We start from the raw sequence: 16,323 nt of genomic DNA on the forward strand, positions 1-16,323 counted from the left end.
AATACCAAGCCCAAGGTCAGGTAGACCAAGAAAGATTTCAGCCACAACTGCCAGAAGAATTGTTCGGGATACAAAGAAAAACCCACTGGTAACCTCAGGAGAAATACAGGCTGCTCTGGAAAAAGATGGTGTGGTTGTTTCAAGGAGCACAATACGACGATACTTGAACAAAAATGAGCTGCATGGTCGAGTTGCCAGAAAGAAGCCAATGCCACAAAAAAGCCCAGTTACAATATGCCCGACAACACCTTGACATGCCTCACAGCTTCTGGCACACTGTAATTTGGAGTGACGAGACCAAAATAGAGCTTTATGGTCACAACCATAAGCGCTATGTTTGGAGAGGGGTCAACAAGTATTGTGCTCCTTGAAACAACCACACCATCTTTTTCCAGAGCAGCCTGTATTTCTCTTGAGGTTACCTGTATCCATGTGAGAGCTAACAAACTCATTGACTATTTATACACAGACACTAATTGCAATTTAAAAAGCCACAGGTGTGGGAAATTAACCTTTAATTGCCATTTAAACCTGTGTGTGTCACCTTGTGTGTCTGTAACAAGGCCAAACATTCTAGGGTATCTAAACTTTTGATCAGGGCCATTTGGATGATTTCTGTTATTATTATGATTTAAAAAGGAGCCAAACAACTATGTGATAATAAATGGCTTCATATGATCACTATCCTTAAATAAAAGACAGGTTTTTTTGCATGATCAGTCATATTTTCAAACTCAATGCCAAAATTTCACAATTTCTGCCAGGGTATGCAAACTTTTGAGCACAACTGTGTGTGTGTGTGTGTATATATATATATTTTTTTTTTTACAGATTGTTATTTATTCTTATAGATGACTAATATAAAAAAACAGCGGGAAAGAGGAAAAATATGGCACATAAGAGAAATTTGTTTTTTACATTTTGACCATAATCTCCACTATTATTTTCATGTGCTCTTTATTGAGAGTCCTTCAGAAAGGTTAAGTATGTCACATTTCTTATTGTACACGTGCAGTCTTTCACCAGGTTAATTTATATATATATATATATATATACATATATATATATATATATATATATATATATATATATATATATATATATATATATATATATATATATATATATATATATATATATTAAACCTCTTGTAAAAACAACTATATTGTGATATTTACCATTACTGTCTGTGATAAAAATTACTTGTACTGTAATATGAGGTTTTGGTCACACCGCCCACCCCATCTGTCTGTCTTGTCTGTCTTCAAATGTTTTCCTCCCCCTTATCATTCCATCCTCCCCATCATTGCTGGAGCACGCAGTGAGAGCTGTTTTTGTAGAGATGAAAGGCTTGCCAGTGTTTTGTTCGATTGTCAAACAGGAAATGAAGACATGCTTCAGGGCATCTGGGATCAATTCACTAGTTCACCATTCTTCTCTATTTCCTTTTTTAATCTTAGTGTAAGACAAGTGCCCGGGTTGAACCCTCCTTATCCAGGCTCTGCCTTCAACCTATGTGCTTTCATTATGTCCCTTTTTGAGGCCTCTCAGGACTCTGCCAGCATATTACATAGACATGTACAAATATAGAATGTACATACGTCATGCATCTTTGGCTGCTGCATTGTGTTTCGTTCCAACATCTATTCATTAACATAGACTGTTATAATGTAGTCTGTTACAATAAGTACAGAAGAGGGCAAAATCAAAATATAATGCATAATATTTTGTCATTATGTGTAGACTCTCTGGTCAGTTCAATGAAACAATGCTCAGAATGCGTGTCTCTGTTCTTCCTTCAGGTTACCATAATAAGCTTAGTAAGTGTGCACCACTGTTTCTGAACTGTGTATCTGCAAACCGTGGTTTCTGTGACGCCATAATCATCGTGTTTTTAAAACGCTGTGTTAAATAGTTTTGAAGACCATGCATTCTGTTACATTCAGCTGTGCTTCATCTAAATGTTTGAAAGAAAGATTTCGCTGTGTGTGTGCACTTCTGCAGAGTGTAGAGCGCTGTCTCTGCCCCGGACAGAAAGTCACGCTGCGCTCTGTTGGAGTTTGTTGCTGTGATGATTCATGCTTCCTCCCATTTGACTGGAATTTTTTACTTCTTACTGGGAAAACTGCAATGGAATGCCACTTTATGTTGGACTTAGAACTCGTGCGGAAATGTTCAGCTCTGATTTCGCTGAGATGCAGGTGTGTCACGCAAACATTTCGGCACCGAGGGAGATTTACAGTCAATGATAAACCTTCACTTTTATTAAATAATATACATTGAGTCAAAGTTTCTACATTTATATGACAATAAATCCTGTTTAGCAATTGTGTGCAGAGACAGATTTTCAAAACACGGTGGATTATACTTTCTTTTGGTTATCATAAACCTGTAGAACAAACGTTAGCATTGCAGCATCGTTTATCAGTTTGGTTGATATGAGATGCCTCTTTTTTTCTGATTAACATTTTTTATTGATTCATATAGATAACAAAGAAAAGCAAAACAAATATACACAGAATCTACATTTAACCCCCACCATTACCCTTCCCCCTCCCAATCCCTAACCCTCAACAACATACCTGTGGTCACACATGATTATAGACACACACACACATGAATATGTATAATAATCACACACATTTAAAACTAAACTTCTCTCTCCACTGCCTCTCCCCGAGAGCCCTCTAAAATCGGCAAATAGCTGCCCCATTTCCCATCAAATGAATCTCAATTCCCCAGCCATCTACATGACGCTTCCTTGAAAGCCGCCACCCTCCCCATCTCCGTTCACCATTCTTGAAATGAGGGCGCTCCAGCCGACTTCCGTCCCCTTAAAACAATTTGTCTGCTATTCATAACACTGGTTAGGACCCAATTGTTTTTGTGTTTATCCCCTATATTGATGACCGCCCCCATCGCCTAAAATACAGAGTCTGGGGCAAAATGAAATTTGAGTGCCCAATACATCACGCATAAAACTCTGAACCTTCAACCAAAAATCTTAGATCTTAACACACCACAAAAAACATGGGTTGTGTCTCCATCTTCTGAATGGCATCGCCGGCAGGTGGGTGTGTCTTTAAGACCAAGCCTATAAAATTTATTGGGGGTCCAATAGAATCCTATAGAATGTTTTTTAGAATCCTAGTCCACACTCCCTCCTCCAATACCAAGTTTAAATCTTTCAACCATAATCTCTTGACAGAAGTTGAAGCTCTGTCCCCCAGACTCTGAATTAGCAAGTAGTAATACACTGATGCCTTATGACCTTTTCCAAAAGCAGTAATCACCACGTCCAGAGTATCTGCTGCTTTAGGGGGGTGTATGCTACTCCCAAAAATAGTACAGAGCAGGTGGCGCAGCTGTAAATACCTAAATGAACCAAATTTTCAAAGGATCTCAACACTCCACTCTCATATTGGTCACTGAGTGTATTAACCTCCCTCACAATCCACTCTCACCAGCAGAAAGGGGACTTATTAATACATAGTTTTGGGTTCAGCCATATGCTCGAGGCAACATTTAAATAAATGTCTTAATTAAACACTCTGGACACTTTTGTCCATACCGAGCGCAAATGCGAGATAACGGGGTGTAACTTCTCCGATTAGTTTGATAGAAGTGCTTTGCAGTGGCGAAATAGGGGCAAGAACTTCCTGTTCAATACAAAACCAGGGAGGGGCTCTCTCAGGTGGAAGTGACCAGTGAGCCAAATGTCTGAGACCGAATGCATAATAATAAAACAAAATCTTGGGAGGCCTAACCTGCCTATGCAGTTTACTGAAATGTAACCTGGGACGTTTACCATTCCAAATGAAGGACTTCGCTATGCTATGAAATTGCTTGAAATAAGAGGGGGACTGTGGCAGTGGGGGCGTGGTCAAGCATCTCTCCGGAGAGAGAGAAAGCGGTAAGAGTTAAATTATGTCTAACACCTGTCTTTAATTTCAGTGAGCATGGGGAGAGCGGCATAAATAGAGCCACACCGCAGGTATACGAGAGAGAGCCTGGGCACCAGAGACCCCGAGTGTGAAGCGAAGAGTTAATTATTGCAATGTTGAGAGTTTATTTTGTGAAGTGGTTTGTGTCGTTTAGACCAGCTTAGTGAACAACATAAAAGCTCTGAGAGTGTATACCTGCTGCAGAGAGGAAAATAAAAATCCTTACCTGAATCAGGAAATCTGCTTCTCGCCTCCTCCTTCCACTGAGAAGTGTTACACTGGTGCCGAAACCCAGGATTTAAGTTTGGATGAAGATGGATGGAAGTCGCCCCGTAGAGTCCTCCCAGTTGGTGGAGATCCTCCAAGCCCTCGCTGGCCTACATCAGAGCCACCAGCAAACACTGCTTGAGCTCCGACAAGATCAAGATCGCCGGTTTGTCGAGCTCCTACGCGCTCAAGCCGAGGACCGGCAGGCGATCCGGAGCCTCCTCAGCCAGGAGGCGTCCCCAGCCACGATCCCGGACACTCACACGCCGTTACCCCCGCCCGCATTACAGAAAATGGGGGCGGCGGACGACCCCGAGGCCTTCCTGGATTTGTTTGAGCGGACAGCCGAGATCTGGGGCTGGCCGCTCGGCCAATGGGCGGCCCGACTTATCCCACTGTTGTCCGGGGAAGACCAGCTTGCGGCTCAACAACTGCCAGCGATGAGCCTCCTGGCCTATGAAGATTTAAAGAGAGCCATCTTGCAACGCGTTGGTCGCACTCCGGAGGAAAGTCGTCAACTCTTCCGGAACTTGAAGTTGGAGAGCTCCGACTGCCCGTTTGCCTTCGCCCAGCGGCTCCGTGATGCCTGCCGAAGATGGTTGCTAACGGGGGGACAGCGACGTAGATGGAATTATCGACCAGGTGGTACTAGAACAGTTAATACATCGGCTGCCAAAAGGGACGGCGGAGTGGGTCCAGTGCCACCGCCCGGCGTCGCTGGAGGATGCCGTCTGGCTTGCGGAGGACCACATGGCGGCGATCCCGAGGGCGGAAGAGCCCTCCTACACTCTCTCTCCTCCCTCTGTCTCATCCCCCTCCCCTCTCTCCTCTCGTTCTGCTCACTCTTCAGGTCCCGTTCCTGCCCCACGCAGACAAGGAGGACTTCAGCCCCTGAGACCAGTTCCCCGGGTGTGGGAGGCGACACCTTCCCCTATCCCAATGCCCCGCCGCTCTCCCCCTCGGGGGGGCGCCCGCAGATGCAAGTGCGGGCGTAGTGCCTGGGCCAGCCTGCTGGAGGTGCGGAGACCCGGGCCACTTCCGGGATCAGTGCCCTCTGATGGAGCTGGGGACGGTGGTGCGGGTCTCTGACCTCCCACAGGCTGCTCCCTGGGGGTACTCACCAAGCGTTGGTGGACACCGGGTGTAATCAAACCACTATCCACCAACGCTTGGTTCAACCCGAGGCATTGGTCACAACTAAAACGGTGAAGGTGAAATGTGTACACGGGGATATTCACAAGTATCCGGTGGTGACCCTGACGATTAAATTCCGGGGGAAAAAGCATAGAGTGGAGGCCGCGGTTAGTTCCCGCCTCACCCATCCGCTGATTTTGGGGACTGATTGGCCTGATTTTAGAGTTTTATTAAAGGGAATTTGCGCGGATGGGTCCTGTATGAAGTTAGGGAGATGTGTAATGTGCGATGCTCTGGCAGGGGAGGCGGAGCCGGGGCCATCCTCGACAGCTCCACGTCATAATGACGAGAGAGGGGGAGAGGCTGCAGCCCCTCCCCTTCTCAGGGAATTCCCTGAGGGGGATTTCCCTTTGGAGCAGTCGCGAGCTGAAACCCTCAAACACGCCTTCGACCAAGTGAGAGTCATCGATGGTCAACGACTCCAGCCGGACATTGCCCTTTCATACCCCTATTTTGCGATTATAAATGAGCGGTTGTATAGAGTGACACAGGACACTCAAACTACAGAGGATACAACCCAACTTTTGATTCCAAGGAGCCGTCGGGAAATGGTATTCCAGGCGGCTCATTATAATCCCATGGCGGGTCACTTAGGAGAAAGGAAAACACTGAACCGTCTAATAGCTGTTTCTATTGGCCGGGCATTGGCAGCGATGTCCGCAGGTGGTGTGCGGCATGCCGCGAATGCCAACTGGTTAACCCACTGTCCACCCCAAAAGCACCATTGCGCCCTCTCCCTTTGATCGAGGTCCCCTTTGAGAGAATTGGAATGGACCTCGTCGGGCCATTAGAACGGTCAGCACGCGGATATCGCTTTGTATTGGTCCTGGTGGACTATGCAACGCGATATCCGGAAGCAGTGCCTCTTCGCAACATCTCAGCACGCAGTGTTGCGGAGGCACTCTTCAAAATAATCTCCTGGGTGGGGATTCCGAAAGAAATCCTCACCGATCAGGGCACAACGTTTATGTCACGGACACTACGCGAACTGTACGAGTTGTTAAATATTAAATCGATTCGCACCAGTGTGTATCATCCTCAAACGGATGGCCTGGTGGAACGATTTAATAAAACCCTCAAAAACATGATTCGTAAGTTCGTGCACGACGATGCTAGAAATTGGGATAAATGGCTCGACCCCCTGTTATTTGCAGTATGAGAGGTCCTGCAAGCCTCCACTGGCTTCTCCCCATTCGAGCTGCTGTATGGGCGATGCCCACGCGGCGTTCTTGATGTATTGCGAGAGGCCTGGGAAGAGAGACCTTCAAACAGTAAAAATGAAATTCAATACATTCTTGATCTTTGAGCAAAACTCCACACTTTGGGACAGCTAACACAGGAGAATTTGCTCCAAGCTCAAGAACGACAGTGCCGACTGTATGACAGGGGAACTCGGCTAAGGGAATTTGCACTGGGAGATAAAGTGCTTGTATTGCTTCCCACATCGAGGTCTAAATTACTTGCCAAGTGGCAAGGATCCTTTGAGGTCACACGACGAGTGGGAGATCTCGATTATGAGGTTAAACGAACCGATAGAGGGGGCACACGTCAAATATACCACCTCAATCTCCTGAAATTGTGGAGGGAGGCGGTTCCCGTGACGTTGGCTACGGTGGTTCCCGAGAAGGTGGAGCTTGGACCGGAGGTGAGTTCAAAACATAAACAGTTCACCCCGGTCACTTGCGGAGACCACCTCTCACCGAGTCAACTCGCGGAGGTTGCTAGGTTGCAACAGGAGTTTGCGGACGTGTTCTCCCCTCTAAAGGGATGTACAAACCTCATCCACCACCACATCGAGACCGAGCCGGGGGTCGTGGTATGTAGCCGCCCCTATCAATTACCCGAACACAAGAAGAAAATCGTTCGGGAAGAATTGGATGCAATGCTCGATATGGGTGTAATAGAAGAATCCCACAGCGATTGGTCCAGCCCAGTTGTTCTAGTGCCTAAGAGCGACGGGACTGTGCGATTCTATGTGGATTATAGGAAACTCAACGCGGTGTCTAAATTTGATGCATATCCAATGCCTCGCGTTGATGAGTTGCTCGATCGGTTGGGCACTGCTCGATTTTATTTGACATTGGATTTGACAAAGGGTTATTGGCAGATCCCCTTGACACCAATTTCCCGTGAGAAAACCACCTTCTCCACACCATTTGGATTGCACCAATTTGTGACACTTCCGTTCGGTTTGTTTGGAGCCCTGGCTACGTTTCAGCGTCTCATGGACCGAATCCTCAGACCGCATTCAGCTTACGCCGCTGCCTATTTAGATGACATCATCATTTATAGCAATGATTGGCAGCGGCACATGCAACATCTGAGGGCGGTTCTGAGATCGCTGCGCCGAGCGGGACTCACAGTGAACCCAAAGAAGTGCGCGATTGGACGGGTGGAGGTACGGTATCTGGGGTTCCACTTGGGCCACGGGCAGGTGCGTCCCCAAATTGACAAGACAGCGGTGATTGCGACCTGGGGGGGGAGTGGTCAAGCATCTCTCCGGAGAGAGAGAAAGCGGTAAGGGCGCTTATACCTGAGTTAAATTGTCTAACACCTGTCTCTAATTTCAGTGAGCACGGGGAGAGCGGCATAAATAGAGCCACACCGCAGGTATACGAGAGAGAGCCTGGGCACCAGAGACCCGAGTGTGAAGCGAAGAGTTAATTATTGCAATGTTGAGAGTTTATTTTGTGAAGTGGTTTGTGTAGTTTAGACCAGCTTAGTGAACAACATAAAAGCTCTGAGAGTGTATACCTGCTGCAGAGAGGAAAATAAAAATCCTTACCTGAACCAGGAAATCTGCTTCTCGCCTCCTCCTTCCACTGAGAAGTGTTACAGGGACATCAATAGAGAGTGACTGTAGCAGGTAGTTGAATTTTGGAATACAATTCATTTTTATATTAACCTTCCCAATCATGGATAAATGTAATGAAGCCCACCTGCCCACATCGCTCAAACCTTTTTATTAAAGGCTCGAAATTAACTCTAACTAAATCACACAAATTTGCTGGGAATAAAATAGCCAAATACTTAATGCCCTTTTTTGGGCCACTGGAAGGCGCCCGGCTGAAAAGCCATTACTGGGCAGTACGCTGTCAGAGCCAAAGCTTCTCATTTAGATAAATTAACTCTGTATCCTGAGAACTTAGAAAAGGAATTAATAATTCTGTGGAGGGAAGGCATAGATCTAGTAGGGTCAGAGAAGAATAATAAAATATCATCTGTGTAAAGCAAAAGCTTATGCGCCACACCTCCCGCCACCACCCCTAGAAAATCATCCTCCTTTCTTATGCTAATGGTTCCTGGGCAAGAAAAACAATAATGGGGAACGAGGGCAACACTGCCGGGTGCTCCTATCCAGAGTAAAATAATCTGAAATTAATCCATTCGTTTGAACAACCGCTACCGGGTGTCTATAAAGTAACTTAATCCAACCAATAAAAGTATTCCCGAACCCAAACATTTCCAAAATCTTAAAAAGATAATCCCATTCTACCATATCAAATGCCTTTTCAGTGTCAAGTGAGATGGCAGCGACCGGAGTCTGATCATTTGCCACTGACCACATGATATTGATGAAACGCTTAATGTTATCAGAAGAGCTACAGCCCAGAATAACCTGATCAATATGTATAAGAGATGTCATAACTTAATCGGTTAGCCAAAAATGTTGACAAAATTTTAACGTCTAGCTGGATCAGGGAAATTGGATGTGTTGGGCCTCATGTATTCAGATAGAAGACAAAGGCAGGCCTAACAGTCATAACCTAACTCAGCCCCCAGACATTCCATGTTGTAAATTTTACTGATAAAAATCATGCCAAAATCAAACAAAGGGAGTCCAAAACGGACTGCAAATGAAGCCTTGCTCACTAAAGGATCGAACTCTCAACTCCTATTGGATGAGGCACACAACAGAACGTCCCTCAAACATGACATCATCAGGAGTTGAAATACCTCTGAAATGCTTCCAGAATTCACTTCCAGCGACTTTGTTCACCGAATATAGACGTAGCTTTTTGCTGCTCTCGTGTGCAACCTCGTGGCACAAGGAAGTAATGTCCGACTTCAAACTGTAGCCATACATTCTCCATCTCGCTGGACGAGTTGAGATTACTCTGTGTTCAACCAAACACTCTAACGGATCCGAAGGAGACCGCCGAGCAGTTCGCATCTTCATCCGTTTGCCTACAGAAGTGAAGAGATTAAAGATTTCTCTTCCATCTTCAGTCAAGTCGACATTTCTGAGTTCTCCGCCAGCCCGCTGAGAATCAACAGCCGTACCGCCCGCCGACAATCAACAGCCGTACCGCCCGCAGACAGAGCGAGGAAACCCCACCCGTCATCACCCGAGCCTCAAGGAACCGGGTCAGAGTTAAAGGACGGAGGAAAACACATTCTACCTGTGTCCTCATGCGATACAAGTAAGAGGTTTATGTCTTGGCAGAGATAGAATATTATAGTGTGTTATTCTTCTGTTTCAAGGTTTTTGCTTGTACAGTTTACGGATCGCCATGTCCGCTCATTATTAATACTCAGGGTATTAATTATCATGATTTTGTTTTGCTGTATTGTGGTCCAACCAAATTGAATTGTTGTGCAATTTCGCCATCGCGGATGAGACAGCAACTGAGTTCATCCATTAAAGAGTCAAATAACGCGGGACTGTTTACGAGCCGTCCACCGCGTCTCTGAGCGATGAACTAACAGCTGTTTTCTCTCCCACGATCGCGAAATCAGCTTTAGGGCTGTCACTTCTCTCTCTCTCTCTCGTACTAATTACACACACACACACACACACACACGCAGGCACGAACATTCTGGTACACATTTTGGCTCGTAGATAGCTTAAATGCTAAAGCCCAGCTTTGTCCCTAAGCTAATGTACAAGCGGATATACGCGGTAACTGGTAGACGCCATCTCCGCCCCCATTCGCGGTCATATTCCCTGGCCGGAAGTCTCGCGTGACATACTCTCCACGAGAGTCATGTCCGCTATTTTGTGCACGTCCCTCCTTACACACACTGTCTCACACACACACACCCTATGTGTTATAGAATTATTTTTATTTCCATATCTAATCATATCACTGTTTAGTTTGTAGTTGTAAGTCGGAAGTTTATTGACTGCATTGTATTAATTATTAATTGATATTACTGCATAAATAAACTTTGTTTATATTACAAAGAGAAGTGTTTTGGTTTGTTTTGCATATGCCTTTGTCATGCTGACGGGATGTCAGTGCTCGGATTCAAGCCTTCATTCATTGTTTTTTTTCCCCGAAAATCGATATTCTTCGGATGTCGATTTTCCTAAGAAAACAATCTAATATTGAGACTGTTTTACTATTCGGTTATTAGTTCCTGATTTCAGGGTGGTGCCCCGTCAATGTTAATCCTTATTAATATTCTATTGATTTTTGATAATTGATAATTATCTTTGATGATTGAATTTGAATGATCAATAAGCTAGTGTTAATTTTAATTAATGTTTCATCGATGTTAACAATTAGCGATTATCTTTGATAATTGTTGATTTAAAGGATTAAAAAAAACTAACATTGATTCTCATCAATGTTCTATTGATTTTAATAATTAATAATTATCTTTGATAATTATTAATTATTGCTAATAACCAAACCCGCTCCTAAACGTAGCACACTACATTTACTGGAGTCCCATATGAGGTTTTAATGAGTTAGATTCAATTAATTAATTTAAATATTAATTAATAACTAAAGAAATAATTGTTAATTATTTCTGATAGTAACACTGATCTAAACAACCAGTAAAGCCCTACAGATGGTAACTCTTACACTCACTTGGATCTTTGTCCTTTTTAAGAATCAGACTGATCCGGGCTTGCGTCATGGTTGGCGGAAGCTTTCCATTCTTTAATGATTCCGTATAAACTTCTAGCAAAAGTGGAGTCAATTCTGTAGCATAAGATTTAAAAAAAATTCAGCAGCAAAGCTGTCTGGCCCCAGAGCCTTAATTACCTTGCCAAGCTCTTCCAAGTTTATCTCCGAATCAAGAGAATTTATCTGCTCAGCCGTCAGTTTAGGAAGTTCTAATGGTTCCACAAAGTTTCTAATATCCTCATCAGTAGACGAAGACGTGGAACTATAGAGATCAAGAGAGAATTCTTCAAAAGCATTATTAATATCAATGGCTGAAGTAAATATTTTACCACCAGCAGATTTCACTGAGGGAATGGTAGAAAAAGACTCTCTCTGTTTTATATTCTAGCCAGAAGTTTTCCTGTCTTGTCCCCTGACTCAGAGTATGACTGTCTTGCCCTGAATAACCAAAACTCCACCTTCTGCAACAAAATAGTATTATATCTGTATTTCAATTGGGTCAATTCTCTGAGGCCATCAGACGACATTTGGCGCTTCAGCTCTGCACTTTTAATATTCCCTTCCAACTCCACGAGTTCTTGTGTTTTGGATTTTTTGGTGAATGAGGCATACTGTATGATCCGGCCCCTAAGAACCACCTTAAGTGCCTCCCAAGCCACACCCACAGAGGATACTGAGGACCAGTTGGTCTCCATATAAACATTGATTTCAGCCTTTAACATTTGTTGGAATTCAGGATTTTGCAAAAGGGATACATTAAAGCGCCAATTATATGATTTCCTTTTCTCCATATGTGGCAACATCTCTAAACTCATTAGGGCGTGATCTGAGACTAAAATGTTTCCCATTGAGCAATCAGCAACAGATGAAATGAAGGACTTAGATATAAAAAATTTTTTTTAATAATAATCTATTCTAGTATAAATCTTATGGACTGATGAAAAAAATGTATAGTCCCTACCAGATGGGTTCAAAAGTCTCCAAATATCTGTAAGACCAAGATTTTTACACATCCTGTGAAGCGTCATTGTTGCCCAGACAAGCTCCAAATCCATCTTTGTCGCTAGCGGATTAGCAGATAATTCCCTCTCCAATGACTCCAGATAATCGATCCATTCCTCGACATACCCCACTCTTGTAACCATCTCAGTGAATTTAGTCTCCATGGCAGTGATCGATCGACGTATTACAGCAAGATCCTCCAAGTCAGCAACGACCTTCGTCAGCATTGCTGACATATTCAACATTTCTTGCCGAATTTCCCACACTTAATGTCTCCAGAGCCCGAGGATTTTGAATTCTTTGACATATTGTCCTCCTAGAACAGTTATGGAACAGAGTGTATTGAATCTCACTGGTTTATGACATTTAATAGTATTAAAACTAGCAAAGTGCGCAGAGCTCGCCATTCACATGTCCGAACCTCGCATTTCATCCATGTTCCTCTATGAGACATCTCTTGACAAAGTACCACTGAAAATGAAAATGTAATCAATCTCAAAATTAAAAATGAGGCCCCTCTTTGATACATATTGTATAGTTGTCACTGAATTTCGAATTTAGTGAAAAGTCACGTCAAGCATTTTCATTTTTGTTCATCGTTTTCATGATCGATCATTGCTGTCACTTTCGAGTACTCGTGTCCATCTCTAATTATATTATATTTTATATTATATTATGCAATAGTAAAATATTTCTCTCCTAAATTCTTCACTTACACACGTTATTTAAAGCACAAGAGTTTGCAATGCAGGCAGGAAGAGTCAATGGCCCAGTATGGACAGTTTTGAAAGTATGGTCTCAGTTTGGAGACGTGTGTGGAAAATGATTGTAAAAAAACTGTAAATGCTTTAGTTTGAGTCATAATATTTGATGTGCAATATATTAGTCAGTCCTCATCCTTATTTCCCAGAGTAACAATGCCATAATATGCATTGCATTCAGAATACAAATAAGCTTAGCCCTGTTTACATAAAGGCTGTAAAATGTGTAATTGCCCGATACACACTAATGTAGTCACTTTGCTTTTTAAACAGATATGGTACATGTACAATGAGATTCAGAAGTCTACTTGAGTAAATGTTGCATTTTTCTAATGTAAACATTTTCTCATTACAAATTATATGATTAAATGACAGCATGAACTTGAGCTGGCACAGACTCCAAGTTGATGAATCCATGATGATCCGTGTTATCCCAGCATGATTTGAGAATATTCCAAAAATTATCTTGTTTGCTTCAACTGAAGAAAGAAAAGCTGACCTTTTCTACAGCGGAGTTAACATGGTCAGTGTCACAAATTTGATTAGTGACCTAGAAATAGTGCAAAATCGTAATTATTCCTTATTTATTTTGTCACAACATGTCTTTACATTTTTCAAAAATATTACAACTTAATTTTCATGTTTAAATTAGGCTACATATTCAGTCCCAGATTTTCAAGACTTTTTAACTCATACCTTTTATGAAGTGGGGTTTTCCCACCACCATCAGGTCCAGTGTAGCCGTCTAGAGATGGAGTAAGGGCTGCTTTCCTGTGTTTGTGTAGGAACATGTTTCACAGGCAGACATTTTCCTATCTGAGCACTGGAGAAGGCAGGATGTAAAGACAGGCAAACATTGTAGCCATGACTCAACCAGGAAATAATTACTAGATGGAAACATTCATGGCTGAAATCTGAAACCAGTTACTGTATGATGTCTAAGTGCCAACAGAACACTTGCACACCCTGTTTTTTTGTTGTTGTTGTTTTTTTCAGTTCTTCTTTTTTACTTTTAATTTAATGCTTGATTCTGTTATAAATCAGACTCAGATTTTTAAATAGCAGAATAATCCAAAAATAAACTATGGGTTGATGGTTAGTCATGACTACCTATGCTTCTTTGCTTGTGCCATATTTTTATAACTCAGGAACGGAGAATTAAGAACTTGAAATTAAACTTGAAATGGTCTCCTTCTCCCTCTCCCCAGGTCTTTATCCAAATCTTGAGGAGCTGGGAGAGTACATGGGCCTCAGCCTGAACAGTGATGAAGTTCAGAGAAACCTTGCACTGGTCCCAGTGGCTGATAATGTAAGTGTGTGGTTTTATGGATTACACATACCACAAGTATGCTTGTTTACTAATAAATCTAACTGAACTTACCTGTTTGTTTATCCTATTGTTTATCGAGGTCAGTTTTCTCTTCCCTGTTCCTAAGAATTGACACTCAAAGATATTAAAATATGCAAACTGTGACATTTCAGTCTCATTTTCCCTAACAGTGCTCTCACTCTTTCCTGCTTTTTGTTTGCTGTACAGTCAGTTTTTGTTTCCATCCCTGCCTCTGCTGACTTTATACAATATTTTTTCTCTTAAATCAATGGCAGCCAAGAGTAATTGTGTAAGCTTTGAAAATAAGACGTGTGTGTGTGTGTGTGTGTGTGTGTGTGTGTGTGCGTGTGTGTGTGTTAGCATCTGTGCTTTTGGGACATTTTTATTTGTGATATTTTCTTTTTCTTTGAAAAGCTCAAACTAGACACATGGTTTCTTAGTATAGTCTTTTCAACATCTTTCTTTTAATCAGAGCCCAGAAATGACTTGTGCACAATTAGGCCTGTGTTGGAGTGTTGTTAATGTAGGCTGCTTTGTGTTAGTATCTTAACTCTGATGCATGATTTTTGATGCATTAAAAAATCAAAGGGAAATGTATCTTAATGTTTCTTTGTACAAAAAAAAAAAAAAAAAAAAAAGATGTGCTTTAACAGTTGTGCGTCTTTCGGGACATTTTAGTTTTTCCGATCATTTTGGCTGTTAATGCCAACTGCATACATTTTGCCAAAGGTGTGTATTTTTTGGGGAATTTTGATATTTCAACCTCTGTTCCTATAATACATCTATAATAAACTGTGTACACAAAATAGTTACACTCATGACCTTAAGGACAAAAATGTCCCCATTAAAACCCATTAAAACTGCAATATTTGATCCAGTGTAATTAAAGCATAAAATCATGTTATTATGCTTTCATTCTGGAGCCCTGGCTTTTATTTTATTATTTTCCAACAGATGGCGTTTTTTTCATGTTTAGCCTATGGAGCAAATACATGCTTTTTTCCTATTTTCTGTTTTCTGTATTATAGAGCACTGCAGGCTAGTTGAATAAATGATGCAGCTAAAATTGTGTGGGTGTGTTGGTATGGATGTCAGAGTGTGTTTTGTATGTGTGTATTGAGAAATTTGTGTGTGTGTGTGTGTGTGTGTGTGTGTAAAAACAACAGTGGAATTATATAAACAAACTGGCATTTAAAGGGTTAAAATCCTGAAAATTAATGAATATTTAGTAGTTATGATCAGGACCGATGTTGGTTAAAAAAATTAACTTTGAAAGTAGAAAATAATATTAATATATAACATTATTATGGCAGTATTTGATGTGGAAATGTTTGTCCTCTAAGGACCTCAGAGTAACACTTTTTTATTTTTTTAATTTTTTTAATTTTTATTGACGCACAAGGGTTAAGATGGATGTAACATCAAACCCTGATTGTCTGTCAGTTGTATTGGACACCATGCATCAGAGCATTAAAAAGACCTTGTAGTTCTCAGTTTCATGACTTCTGCTGTCCAAAGCACTGAACATTAGACCATATACATGGGCCTCAGTGTTTGTTTTAGGGCAGTTATTGTTAACATCATAAAATGTGTCTGGCATGTGTCTGTTAATCTGTCTTTAACCTGTGAGGATGAATAAGAATGGGTTTCACTCTCTCAGCAGCAAGTGGCAGTGCCGGTAGGTGTGGGCGGCATGGTGCGGCCCGTGACTGGTGCAGACATGGGCATCAGGAGGGCAGAGATCCGTCCGGGTCTGCGGGAGGTCATCCTCTGCAAAGACCAGGATGGAAAGGTCGGCCTCCGGCTCAGAGATATCGATAATGTGAGTAAAGCTGTTCAACACAGGTGTTTACATTAAATGACCCATAGTTCCTGTAGCCCATGTCTTTGTTACTGATTGTTTTGTTACTTGTCTTTGTTTTCAGTGAGCATATTGTACTGTATATACAGTGAACCCAAAAGGG

At 42.3% G+C, this 16,323-nt stretch overlaps 1 protein-coding gene across 4 annotated transcripts in view; it reads left to right on the plus strand.

Annotated features, from left to right (window-relative positions):
• The window catches only part of LOC127420402 (syntenin-1-like), a 31,243-nt gene that overhangs the window by 9,896 nt on the left and 5,024 nt on the right, over nt 1-16,323 (plus strand). For 2 of the 4 annotated variants that reach the window (XM_051662671.1, XM_051662673.1), the window contains exons 4-5: nt 14,238-14,338; nt 16,020-16,181. In XM_051662671.1, the coding sequence (XP_051518631.1) occupies nt 14,238-14,338; nt 16,020-16,181 (263 nt within the window). The remainder of the gene's footprint in view (nt 1-14,237; nt 14,339-16,019; nt 16,182-16,323) is intronic. The other 2 variants (XM_051662672.1, XM_051662674.1) reach the window with 1 other exon arrangement.

The sequence above is a fragment of the Myxocyprinus asiaticus genome, chromosome 29 (assembly GCF_019703515.2).
Source record: "Myxocyprinus asiaticus isolate MX2 ecotype Aquarium Trade chromosome 29, UBuf_Myxa_2, whole genome shotgun sequence".
In the NCBI taxonomy this organism is placed as follows: domain Eukaryota; kingdom Metazoa; phylum Chordata; class Actinopteri; order Cypriniformes; family Catostomidae; genus Myxocyprinus; species Myxocyprinus asiaticus.